Consider the following 13,376-nt stretch of genomic DNA (forward strand, 5'->3'; position numbering starts at 1 on the left):
TTTTCATACTGATGTCCCAAGTGGTTTTCAATTTTTCAATTTGTTGGAACGTTTGAGAAACCATCATCAATCTTCGTCTCTTCGATTAATTCTGTTCGTGGCTTTTTCTTACAGTTGTTTTTTGTTGCTTTAGCTATTAAGTTTTGGATTAGAACAGGATTATTAATGTGGATCATTAATGTTCATGAAATGGATGGGTAAAGTCTAATTGCCATTTCTTTTCCCTTTTTCACTCTAGTGTGCATCAAATTGTTCACAAAGAAGTCTGATTCTTACGTTGGCAAGTCTAAAAAAAAAAACTCAACACACATGAGCTCCCCCCATAGCTTGCTAATTTGTGGAAAGTTCGAACTTTGAGCTCAATAGGTCGTGTGCGTTCGTATATGTGTGTCATGTGGATTGTGATGAACCATGAATACTCCGTTCAATGCATTCCTGTGGCAGCCACTGGACCTATCCTGTTGGCTGTTGCTACTCCTTTAAAGCCACACCATACTTGCACTATTAAAGAAAGACAGAAGTACCGTAGAATTCTCCTTGTACAAGGCGGAGGCCCAATTGATTAAGATTATTTATATCTTTTCTTCTGTACTGTTTTTAACATACACTGATTTAAACGGAAAAAAAGTAGCAAGAAGAAAATTGCAAAAACGTGATCTTCAAAATGGATAAAATGAAATACCACTTCATCAAAGACTATATGGGGAAGATAGGGAGGGTACAAAAAAAGAAAGGAGATTAAAAAAAAAGAAAAGAAATCAATTTGACAAAGAATCTCCTTATTCCTCCAGACGTCTAAGTACCGATTCTGCAAAGATCTGTTGCCTGAAAATTACAAAATAAAAATGACTATCAGGCATGTTTGGTTGGTCTCTAAGTATATAACTTGAAAAGTGTCAAAAAGAACATGCAAGACTTTAATCATTCCCACTTACTAAGTTTGGGAGCCCACATACAATTTTCTTATAACCTTAATCCACATTGAAAAAAAAAAATGTATCCATATCTAGCATGACCATTCTAATTGGTGAGACACTGAGACCTATCAAAAATGCCAGAAACCCAAAAGGAGGTCATGTCCTGTTCCAGCATTGCAGATTTCGCTATTCTTACAAGTATAAGAACACACACAAACAAAAAACAAAAAAAATTGTTCGTAGTTGAGAAATAACAATAAATGAAGGTATGGTAGCGTACTTTTGCTCTGTGTGCTTGGGGCTAGGACGCGAGTATTTCAAATATCCGTCCCAAGGAACCTTTTTGAGACCTGCCCGAACAGAAATTATGTCCCTAACTCTGCAAATGCAAGCAGCCAGTCATGTGTAAGCTCATCCAGTTATCCAAGTTTTGTTTTCTTTTTCTTTCTTTTTTCCTCTTTTTATTTTTTGTTACGAGGAAAAAACCTTTTTCACTTGATTAACACCAGAAAATGTACATGCAAATTAACAATCATAGAGGTGAATTACCTCTCTGCGAATTCTATTGCTGTTTCTCCGGGTTTCAGGTTTTGTGGTTCCAAGTACCACACATCACAAACAACAGCCCACGAGGTCATGAGGCGCAATAAATGCATTGTGAATGATTGTCTGCAAAACAAGAAGTTTGATGGAACACAATTTGGAAGCAGTACATCATTTGAAGATAGATACCTAAGAGAAATAGAGCATATATGAAATTCCTGTGTAACTACAGAATCCCCATCCATAGGCCACACATCTCACTTGCACAAAGGTGGAAACAATTCTACACCAAAGAATTTAAATCTATAGTGAGGTAATTTCAGTATTAATAATCCACCAATCTAGATATGATCTGACCGTGAAATAAATTTGTGTATGTATTTTTCTTTGAAAATGACCAAGTGAACCTCACCTCATATAGGCTTACACATTATTATTATTTTTATCAGTAAAATTCAATTCATTAATAGCATAAAGATACAGTGTTACAAATGATAGGCTAAGTAGCAAGGAGTTACTCATATAGGCTTACACATAATGGATACATCGAGTGATTCATCATTTAAAACAAATCCAAAACAGCTACCTGGTATACAGCAAGTACTAGGTCTCACACCTTGCAAGTGTTTAAAGTGCATAACTATCCTATTGACGCTCCTACCAGTTTCATAGGCAGGTACAATAAATAGGAGTGGAACCATACAAACAACCCATATTATTTTGAGATGAATTGGTGCCCTTAAAGTAGGTACTTACTGCCTGCTGTTCCAGAAAGCATCCACAAAAATTTTGTTGTACTTGATTGCAATTGGGCAAACTGTGCAGCCAAGCTCAAATGCTCCCTGGAGAGAGAAAAGGTAAAACAACAGTTTAAGGTTAATGGGAGACATTTGAGATAAACAAATAACGAGAAGACACCATTGTAAATTCAAGAATTGTTCATGAACTAACAATTCTGCTACTGAAGACTTTGGACGGACCTGAGTCGTTAAATGAAACTAAATAATACTCAAGATAAATCTAAAAAAACATGCTTCAACTGTTTCAACATGCTAGATGGTGTGCACTTCTATAGCAAAAAAAAAAAAAAAAATTAAATGTTCTCCAGTGGTACATCATTGACACAACTCAATACAAAAGTCAGCAAGTGAAACTTCAAACCGCATTAGATGTGGAGTCCAATCTTTTAATAATTAGATGTCACATGCCCACGTCAGAGTTCTAATGGCATGAACATGTTCAGTTAAGGTGTAGGATGTAAGTTTTTCACTAGGACAGAAAACTAGCTGTCTCTTCTCTCCATTAAGCACTTTCTCACCCGGTATGACTAGTTAAGGAACTATAAATTCCATCATAATTTCAATGTCACCAAAGAACAAGATTTCCCCCTTTTTCCAGGGTAAGAACGGGATAATTTTCAAAGCTCATATCAGGGCATGTGATATTCAACGAAGAAATCCTTAAAAAAAGAAAGCACGACAGATAGAAACCTTCTTGAACATGACTGTGTAGTGGTTATTAACACAGGTTCCTTCTGGAAATATAAGAAGGGGATTGTTGTCAGCTCCTTGAACATGTTCTCTTAACCTGCATGATAAAATAACTCAATTCAGTTTCCATATGCAACTTAAAATCCATCGGATACTCAAATAGCACAATGCTTACTTTCTTGCCACAATTTCACGATCTTTTGCCTCTGAGCGATTGAACCAGATGCAACCAACACTCTCCAGAATTGTACTCTGCAGTAGTCCTGTAGATAATATTGATGAATGGAAAGAAATGAACTGTTTCTTGTATTTCATATGCAAACATCCTATTAGGGCCACAACCTAGGAAAGGTAACAAAGCCAAATGCATTTTCAGTATGGTGCTTTAAGGCATTATATAAAAGTCGATGAACCACTGGCCATAAATTGTTATTTTTAATTTTTATTCAGTCACAATCATGTGAATTTCAGAAAAAGAAAGACCATGATAGCAATAGGATCCAGTGCTTCTATTCTCACTTTTATAACCCTCAGAAACTAGTGATTTTGGATATTCACTGGTGCTAGTCCAAAGGAAAAATGAAGCACAAGAGTTGGACTCTTGAGGAGTCATCCTAAATATTCCGGTGGTCAACAATATTCTGATAGTCTTCAACTTCCTGATCTAATAAGGAAGAAGCTTGATGGCCCAGTTCATGAATACTAACTTCTAAGCTTGGGTTTCAGGTTCCTTTGACTGGGTAGCCTTAACGTGAGATTTTCTCACGTGATTAGAGCTTTACACTTTTCTTTTCTTTTTTTTATCTCTGGGGATAACTAAAACTAAGATATATACATGAGATAAGAAAAGGCACAGAGACAATGACATTATATATCTTACCAACCCATCCAGGATGCTTTTGCATAATGACAGCAAATGCAGTCATTTGTTCCAATACAATGAAATCAATCATGGATGTGTGGTTGGCCACAAAAACCTGTTTTCAGACAAAGCCATTGGAAAATTTGTATTAGAAATTTCGCACACAGTAAGGAAAATTTCAAGAATATCATTCAAGATTCTAGAGCTTAGAAAGCTGGAAATGGTGAGCTACTACACCTGCTTGGGACGAATGCTGGGACGTGGCCCATGATATTTGACAACTCCAGTCCATGACGCAACAAAGAAGCTGCATATTAATTCCACCAAATACCTCTGGACAAAAAAAAAACAAGATGCAAACTATGAATAGTGCAAGAAATATTACAGTGTTCCGGAGCTAACTTTTCTTAATATGGATAATACCAGGTAAAGTTAACATTTCATACCTCCAACTTTCTTCTGCACTTATCATTTCCTTTCAATAGGAAATGTACTGGAATAAAGGAGGAGAGGAATATTATCCACCCTACTGTTAGTACCAGCACCCTGACAATAAGCATACACTGTTAAGATCAGGGTTCAAGTATCCGTATCGTTCCATACACAGGAAAACTAGACCGGTATATCTGAAGCCAATGCAATTATAAAAAACAGGGACATAGTTTGCAGGAAATATTGGTTTTGGGTTCTTGGAATACTACTGCTGTACATCTCCCATATTTTATGATATTTTTTCAGATATATTTGTAACCGGTTATGACAGACAGTTATCACTTACTGAGCCAACCTCTAAATGATAAAAATCTAGTGAACAATCAATTTCACCTTCACTAGTAACAAATTGGCAAGGAAAAACATCAGAACAACTACACAAGAATCTAAACTTAAACTTGTACATTTCCATACCTAACAGGAAAAAGTATCCCATATCTAACCACAACACCAAAACACCACAATGGAAACAAGTAGACATTCCAATTCCAAGGCTCTGGGGGATTGGACTTGAAACAACGTGTAAACGAATCCTGCACAAAGCAAATTCAAGTATCACTAATATAAATAACCCTTTTTAATAATCATTAATTAATAGAATTACTTACATCTATAATAGCACCAGCAGCTTCAGTTAACGTAGGTGAAATGTCAAGCAAATCACGCCTAAACAGATATTTACAATAATAATTAGTACAATCCCAATTGTGTCCTCGAACTGAAAACACACATAAAAAAGTTGAAGGGCTTACAAGAGAAGCTTCTCATGAGGCTTGTGAATAGAATCAGTAGTTAAGTACTCTTCAATATTTGGTCTATCTAAGTCCATTTTTTCCTGACTGGTCTCAAAAGACTAAAAAAAAAAACTTTCTGTAACAACCAACAAACACAAAGTAATACAAATGACATTATAATATGAACAAACCTTCTCTGGGCTTGTTTCAAAATTACTTAAAAACCACTCAAATGAATATAAAGACACAAACTTTCCCCTTCTATATTCAAAACTTATAATATAAAACAATGGTTCAGGTAGAAATGAAACATAAACAGAGACAAAAAGAGAGAGTATACCTGTAATGCTTGGTTGCAAAACAAGGAAAGTTTGTCAAAACCAGAAAAGAGGATGAAGCTGGAAGAACACTGCGGTTTTGAAGAATCCTTCAAATCATGGACCAAAATATCGCCGATATATATCGGTATTTTGGTACACCGATATCGATATTTTCGACATATATCCACCAAATATAGAAATCTTTTTTTCCTGATATATATCGGAAATTTTCCGATATAAAATTTTATATCGCCGATATAATTGATATATCCGATATTTATGATATATATCGGTTGACTTTTTGACCATTTTTTAATATAAATCCGATATTTTCAATATATTTCCAATATATTTCCGATATTTCCAATATTATATTTCTGATATTTTAAATAGTTTGGACTGGTCACAAAAAAAATATATATATATCCAATATATATCGTTTTTTTGGGTATACCGATATATTCATCGATATCGATATTTTGGGCCTTGCTATAAATCCCTACTACGGTTGAAATATTTTGATATTTCGTATGATATCTCGTTCGGAAATTAGGATTGCATTTTACTGTTTTACCCTCTAATTGTCAGTCTGACTTTTCGATATATCAGCGAGATATCATTATATCAGTATGTGAAATATGGATGCTTTGAAAACTGATGAAGAGAAGTGCCCAAGTGTATAATGCAGATAGTGGTGCATGGTAAAAAAATGTTAACATGCATGATGGTTACTAGAATAATTGCATAGCAGTGGAGGCGTGAGTGTAGCAAGGGAGGAGATGAGAGAAGGAAGATGAAGGAGGGAAAATTGGAATTTAGGGGGGCTTTGAAACCAACCTCAAGGACAGATTTGTAGCTAGTACGACGAAGACAAAATTGTTGTATAACTTTGGTATATCATTTTTCCAAACTTAAAGTTGCTACATTGTAGGCTTGGAAGAGAAGATGTGTTTTAATCTAGGAGACCAACTAAAGAAGGGAATACATGTGATAAGAAAGAAGAAAAGAAATGGGGATGCAGAAGAACAAAGCTTGTTACTGAAGGAGATAGAAGCGACGGAAGAAACGAAGGGAGATGAATCAAGGTGACAACGCTTCACAAATGTCTGAGTCTCCAAATACCCGTTTTTTATGTTCTTTTTATCACACCTCTAATATCTTTATCGCACAATTTGTATGATCACAAGTTCTCCTGCAATAAGATAAGCTTGTTTGTGTTCTGACTCTGATACATTTTCTTTCGGTTAGCTCTTGTAGAAAGACACGACTCTTAACCATGTGGAATACACTGATAATAATTTTATTAACTTGTGGCAAAAAGAACGGACTATGTCCACCTTCAGTTAATTTACAGCACAGGCAAAATCAAGAAAAAAGAAAGTAAGGATAATTTACAGCACTTGCACAGGGAGCAATTTCAAAGCTATTTTCCAATACAAAATTTGCTAAAGATGTTGGACAAGACTTCTTCAGAGATATCTTCTCCACTTATATGCGCAAGAGCCAAGGCAGCTTCCCTCAAATCGATAGTCCAAAAATCCAGAGGCATCTCCTCTTCTATAGATGACTTCAACCTCATTTGAGCTTCCTTTGTTCGTACGAGCTGTTCAAATTGTCTCTGTCGACTCGTCAGCACAACAACACAACACAACACAATTACACAAATCAGTATAAGCTTCAAACATTAGCTCAAAAGTCCGTTCAGTATATATTCCCGACATAAAAGTAGAAAAGTAGTACATCTCTACATGTGTACAGTACAGATGCAAATCAGCCAGGGCATTTCTTCAGTTTGTACTCTGTAGTAGTAGGGTGATGCTAGCTGTCCCCTATATTGAAATATGGACATATGGAATCTCTTCTTGGTCCATTTACTATTGCGTATGTTATAAACTAATACAGAAAAATGTTTTGGCACGGGTAATACCAATGTCGGTTGAGATCATGTCCTGCTGATTGTATTATGTGATTATGTGGCTGGTTAGCAATTTCCTGTACTATTCACATATCTATCGTCCTTATCATTTAGGCGTACTCCTAATGTATACCAAATTGGTAGCTAGGGTGTTCCAAGTGTTCCACAATTTAAAATGAATACTGAGCAAAACTAATGAAAAATACAGAAAAGGCTTAACACCGTATGGATATAGAACAACCTGGTTTACAGCCCAACGACGCCCTCCTGCTGGAATGCAGTCAAGTCCTGCAATCTCTATTAGTGCAGACTCCAAATCAGGTATACCCTGACCATTGACAGCACATGTTAAGACATGCTTATTGAAAGGAGTGACAACCCTTTTAAGAGTTTCAACCGACTCAGATGGAGCGCAGTCTATCTTGTTAATTACAAGAATCATTGGTGCAGAAGAACCTGTAATCTCCTGCATTTTTACAAAGAACCAAATCAACATGTGCAGATTACCAATTCATTCACATATATCGCCCGTTATTTAAAAGCAGAGTAATAAGATGCATATTCTATTTCATATCTATCTAATAAAAAGCAATGGTGTGGAGCCCACAGAGACTCCATCCAGTGGTTGCCATTGTCTTTTCTAAGTTGTGACATGGCAGATCCAAGTGTTTGGAGAGTTTGTGTAATTTTGTTAAGTGTAATCAATACTATTGGATCTATCCAAAAATCAACCAAAAGTCAACAATTGCAGCTGGACTTATAAATTGTTGGGCTAGCCTATAAACTGTTAGCGCCTCCAATTGATTTGGGCTTATAGATAATGGGTAATTGGGATGGCCTTGCGGCTGTATTTATAAATTGAGTTGTTTCGCTGGTCTTGTGCCGAATATTTTACGCCTAAGATCGTATATGCATGCAATTTTAAGACGCGATGAGTTGTCGGGGTAATGTCGCAGGCGCGTCGAGGTCTCGCGGGCCGTAGGCACGGGCATACCCTAGTATGAAGTAAGTAATATGTAAGGGAAACACAAACAAGAAAAAGATGATGTGTATAGCTTTATCTGGTAGTGTCCATTACTCTAGGCTCCATCAATATAATTTATTCAATCAATATATAAAGGTAGCTAAGTTTATTCAATAAAAATAAACAAGCAAACTAGGTAGGCAAAGAGAGGACAGGTGATTTCCACAAACCTGATTAACTTGAATGCGCTCAAGAAGTTCAGCATCATCAGAAGTCCACCCATCCGTAAGCACTTACAGTCATAATAATCACATCAGCACCCATTGCAACTGCTTCTGATCTCTCCACACCTACATCATAGTAAAATCGTAACATTAAGAAAAGATATGCCATTCATAATAAGATAACTTATCTACAAATACAGAACAGTCATTACCTATCTTCTCAACGATATCTTCAGTTTCCCTGATACCTGCAGTATCAAGAAGAGTGATAGGAATACCATGAACATTAATGCTGGCTTCAACTACATCCCTCGTGGTTCCTGCGATTTCAGTAACTATTGCTTTCTCACTCTGCATGCTAAAAGGAAACATAGCATGATTAAGATGCATGCGGCATTCAACAATAATAAAAAGAATGGGTTAACTGGTATTAACCTCCCCCCTTCCCTAGATGGGAAATTAGGGTCTCCCCTCCAAACACACGGTCAACCCACATTTTCAAGTCAAGCAACTGAAAATGACACCACGGCCCTCACCGTTTTCTTGTTGAAAACGTTCAATTTTACGTAGGTGTTTGTCTACATTTTAAATTAGCAAATATAAAAAACAGTCCTTAGGCGTTTGGGTACTTTGGTTCCCATATCTTGTAATGGTTTTTTCTGACATGTGAGCTTGCCACTTGAGGTCCCTAGGTATGTTCCTAGTGTGTTGCTATGAAGACCTTGGGGAGCACCACATACTTGAGACTGCTTTCCTATATGTTGAAACTGAGTTTTGTCGATTCAGGATTGAAATGAAAGAACCAAAGCATAGTGAAGCTAGTCAGCATGACTATATTATGTACAACATTAGCTCATTGATCATGAACAAGCAAACATGAATAAAATATCAACACAGGAAATAATTATGGCAGATCAAATTCTTAAACCTACTTTGCTCCATGCATTGAGCAAGCTGGACTTCCCAACATTTTGGCCGGCCAACAATTGCTATCTGCAAAAGAAACTTACTCATAAATGCTTGGACTTGAGTTAAAACCTAAAATAATCCTTGTAACTGTAGTACGCCACAACAAAGTACTCAGATGGTGACAATAAACAGAAATCTCAGAAAAATATATAAAACGGTCAAGCCAACATAGAAGTTTATTACGTTCAGAGAGAGACACTAAATTATCTTCTTTTTTTTTTAAAATTTAGTGGTAGAGAATAGAGATTACTGACTTTATACATCCTAGTCTCAATGCAAGTGATCTCCTGGCCTTAACTATTAAGAAAACAAAAGCAAGAACATTCAGACATCTCCAAAAAAATATCATACCTGTAATCCCGACTGTAGAAGCTTATCGTAGTTTGCAGTCTCCAAGGCTTTTTCAACATCTAGACACATGCCATGTATCATATCCATCAAAGAGTGGGAGTCTAATGAAGGCATCTCATCATCAAAATCCAAACGAGCTTCAATCTCTGTTAGCAACTCAATGCACTGCCTCCTTAATGATTTGACTAAAGCCGAGAACCCTCCCTGCTAAAGAAAATATATTAATTAAGTCTCAGTATTAGAAGTTTACTAAGTATCTTCGAACCAAAATGATCACCAATGGTTCCATATATAGGAAAATGATCTATCCCCAAAACACAATGTCTCTTTGGAATATGAGTACAAAGATAGCACACCTGAATTCCGGCTAGAGCTGCATCGGCAGCAGCCACAGATTTTGCTGAAATAAGTTTTTCGATGTTTTCAGCTTGGGAGAGGTCCAGACGCCCATTTAGAAAAGCACGGAGAGTGAACTCGCCTGACAGAAAGAGAGGCATTGGTGTGATAGGGAATATAACATTTCTAGCAGATAACATCAAATTTTGAATAAGAAAGGCAGACAGTATCTTTAGTTCGTTACACATTATAAGTTTATAACATACAAGTGGCAGATACACTCAGAGGAAGTTAGCTGCTGCTGAATTAGCAGGAGTGTTATAAACTTTTGATACCTCAACCAGTGTTTCCATGGCGAGAGTGATGATGCAATCTATTATTATGATGTGACAGAAATCTCCATTCACATCCTACTTGTTTTCCCTAAGGGATTACGTTACCGAGTAGGCCACTTTTTATCATCGGTTTGCGGATTTGAAATTTTATTTTTGAGAATCCAAATATAAATCTTCATGCATATCAAAAACCTACTGGACATCACCACAATCATTTTTCTTTTTCTTCCTTTATAATTCCAGATTTCCAAGTAAGTAGATCACAGATCCAAATTTAAAACTTTCTCAGAAGAAATCTGCCGAAAACACTATGTACAATAAAACTCTAGTCCAGCTTATATTCAAGATCACTCCTATGATTACTCTATTTTGAAGGAGTTGAGTTGAGCTCGGAAAAGGGATGTCAATATCGTCTTGGTGAACATAAGTATTGTCCTGATGATTTGCTAGAGATAAGTAACATACCCCAATGTAATTCTACTCAAACTTCCCTAAACGCAGATGTAAACATAAAAGACCTGGGTCCACCTAATGCAGCTTTTTGTAGATTTATTTACTTTTCCGTTTTAAAAGTAATAACATTTCTCCTTATTCTTATTAAAAACAAACTATCACAACTATTTCCAAACTTTTGAAAGCAAAGTGTAAAATGAAACCAACCTGGTTCTGCAAGCCTAGCCCCAGCTTCTAAGCAAGCTCTTAGAACTCGCCGCAGACATACATCATTCCCATGACACTGAAGTTCCACCACATCCTCTTTTGTGTAAGATCTTGGCGCCAACATTGGTACTGCTAAAACCTAAAATGAAAACAGAGTAAACCATTCAATACATTCTGCTCGCCCACACAAAAGCCCGCTTGCACAAAATAAAATTGCAGAATTCATCAAACTGATTGCAAAGAAATTCCATTTCACACACAAACTTCATTTCTAAGTCTGACTTACTGAACTTTCCTTCAAAATAAGATAGCTATATATATAGCCTGCTTGGTACCCAACATGTATCGTGTTTCCGTACATTACAGTGTCATACGCAACTTTCTGCTAATTGTATATTTACTAAAACAAACCACACGTGTTATATTCTTTTCATCTTATAAATCTATCAATCTTCCACATTAAAGCCCAAAAATGGACAATAACATTAACAATGGAAACTTAAACAACTAACACACATTCACAGTTCACATGCTTTCTATGCAATTCAATACATTAAAAAAGCTTGTATAGTAATACTACCTCATCAACAACATTCCCACCACGGTCCAAAACCACACCATACTCCACAAAATGGCTTCTAGGCCTCCAACAACTTGTTCCCAAGCTTTTTTTCCTCTTCCCCATTGGTCAAAAAACACGACTAGCGACATCCACAGCTGAAGGACCAGATAATCTAACAATTCCCACTGCACCAGGCTGAGTACCCAATGAAGTAACAATAGCAGCTATAGTACTACTTTAACTCTCAGTGGGCACTTCTTTAATTGGTTGAAAACCTATTTTTTCACTTTTTGAAATCGGTGTAGCTTCATCTGTAATAAGAATGAAGGTGTTAGTAGTGAAAAAGAGTTAAAGAAGTGGTTTTTAAGTGAAATATATGAGAACAAAGAGATACCCTTTGGAGTGAAAAGAAGTTTTGAGGATGGAGAATGATTGAAGAGTTGAGAGAAGGGTTTTGGGTTTAAGAAGAAGAGAATGAGATGAGAAGGTTTTTTTGGTTGTTTTGAAGTGAAGTTGAAAATGAGGTGACGGAAAGCAGGGAGAAGTGGCATTTTTGAGGTTCGGTCTTATTTTTTGTCACTTGTTGAGTTTTTTTTTTAGTAGAAAGAGGAAGAGTTAAGTTGTTGGACCTTGGGCTTGAAAACGCCCAATAAAAGTTTAAGTAGTCTGGGCCGACATTGGGCTAAGAACCCACATTCAATAACCAGGATAATTGCATTAAATCAAATGTGAATGCAATCCAATAAACGCAATAGATTAATATTTTTTTGAAGGTGATTCCATCGGGCACTCATCCAATTGGATTGGACAACCCCTCAAAAAAAATTTACAAGTTTGCCATATTACAAGTTTGCCATCAAAGTCTAGGCCCAGCAACCAATTCAATTGGTATCGCCAAAACGAACCCTCCGGGCCGTTTCTGTTTATACTCAAACGACGTGACCATATTGTTTGAGTATACACACTCAAACAACTTGGCTAAGTCGTTTGAGTGTTAGTTTGAGTAACACTCAAACTACATGGCCAAATCGTTTGAGTGTATACTCAAACGATATAGACAAGTCGTCTGAGTGTTACTCACACTAACACTCAAACTACGTGACCTAAGTCGTTTGAGTGTACTCAAACGATATGGCCACGTCATTTTGGTATACACTCAAACGACTTGGCCATATCGTTTGAGTATACACTCAAACGACTTAGCCATATCGTTCGAGTATACACTCAAACGATATGGTCACGTCGTTCAAGTGTTAGTTTGTGTAACACTCAAACGATATAGCCACGTCGTTTTGGTATACACTTAAACGACTTGGCCATATCGTTTACGACTTCACCATATCGCCCCATATAAGTCCTAAATGACCCACTTGCATGTGATACCAAATAATTAGCCAAATCTAAAATGCACACACAAACGATATGGCCACGTCGTTTGAGTGTACACTCAAACGACGTGGCCATATCGTTTGTGTGTGCATTTTAGATTTGGCTAATTATTTGGTATCACATGCAAGTGGGTCATTTAGGACTTATATGGGGCGATATGGTGAAGTCGTTTGGACATAAACATCAATTGGGTTAGAAACAACACAATTACACCAACACAATATGCACTATGTACTCTTTATTTGTTATGACATAGTCACCTATCTTTATAACCAAGTTAAAACATGTAATCAAACATGCTAAAATCTAAAAT

At 36.5% G+C, this 13,376-nt stretch overlaps 1 protein-coding gene and 1 pseudogene across 2 annotated transcripts; both read right to left on the reverse strand.

The window, feature by feature from the left end:
* Window positions 1-521: 521 nt before the first annotated feature.
* Window positions 522-5,506, reverse strand: LOC147515588 (glycerol-3-phosphate acyltransferase 9). The gene is made up of 13 exons (XM_086588419.1): window positions 5,379-5,506; window positions 5,057-5,157; window positions 4,913-4,970; window positions 4,719-4,837; window positions 4,259-4,358; window positions 4,050-4,145; window positions 3,831-3,927; window positions 3,126-3,213; window positions 2,951-3,047; window positions 2,217-2,302; window positions 1,467-1,586; window positions 1,198-1,296; window positions 522-825 (listed from the first exon to the last, which is right to left on the reverse strand). Exons 2-13 carry the CDS (start codon window positions 5,131-5,133, stop codon window positions 780-782), a joined length of 1,083 nt encoding a protein of 360 aa, XP_086444545.1. The 5' UTR covers window positions 5,134-5,157; window positions 5,379-5,506; the 3' UTR covers window positions 522-779.
* A 1,129-nt stretch (window positions 5,507-6,635) lies between these two features.
* Window positions 6,636-12,515, reverse strand: LOC147515589 (uncharacterized; annotated as a pseudogene). Its single transcript, XR_015212982.1, has 10 exons — window positions 12,505-12,515; window positions 11,693-11,906; window positions 11,113-11,251; window positions 10,138-10,259; window positions 9,782-9,985; window positions 9,394-9,454; window positions 8,674-8,812; window positions 8,468-8,587; window positions 7,515-7,739; window positions 6,636-6,976 (listed from the first exon to the last, which is right to left on the reverse strand). The product of XR_015212982.1 is annotated as an uncharacterized LOC147515589 (transcript).
* Between the last annotated feature and the right edge of the window lie 861 nt (window positions 12,516-13,376).

This window comes from Coptis chinensis, chromosome 2 (genome assembly GCF_015680905.1).
Source record: "Coptis chinensis isolate HL-2020 chromosome 2, ASM1568090v1, whole genome shotgun sequence".
Classification (NCBI taxonomy): domain Eukaryota; kingdom Viridiplantae; phylum Streptophyta; class Magnoliopsida; order Ranunculales; family Ranunculaceae; genus Coptis; species Coptis chinensis.

What these genes read in the sequence shown, in the direction of transcription:
- LOC147515588 (XM_086588419.1), bottom strand. Translation starts at nt 5,133, where the DNA reads ATGGACTTAGATAGACCAAATATTGAAGAGTACTTAACTACTGATTCT. An exon ending in AGTGCAGAAGAAAGTTGGAG is followed by an intron (nt 4,146 to 4,258) that starts GTATGAAATGTT and finishes TTTTTTGTCCAG; the next exon opens with AGGTATTTGGTGGAATTAAT. An exon ending in GCAATAGAATTCGCAGAGAG is followed by an intron (nt 1,297 to 1,466) that starts GTAATTCACCTC and finishes TTGCATTTGCAG; the next exon opens with AGTTAGGGACATAATTTCTG.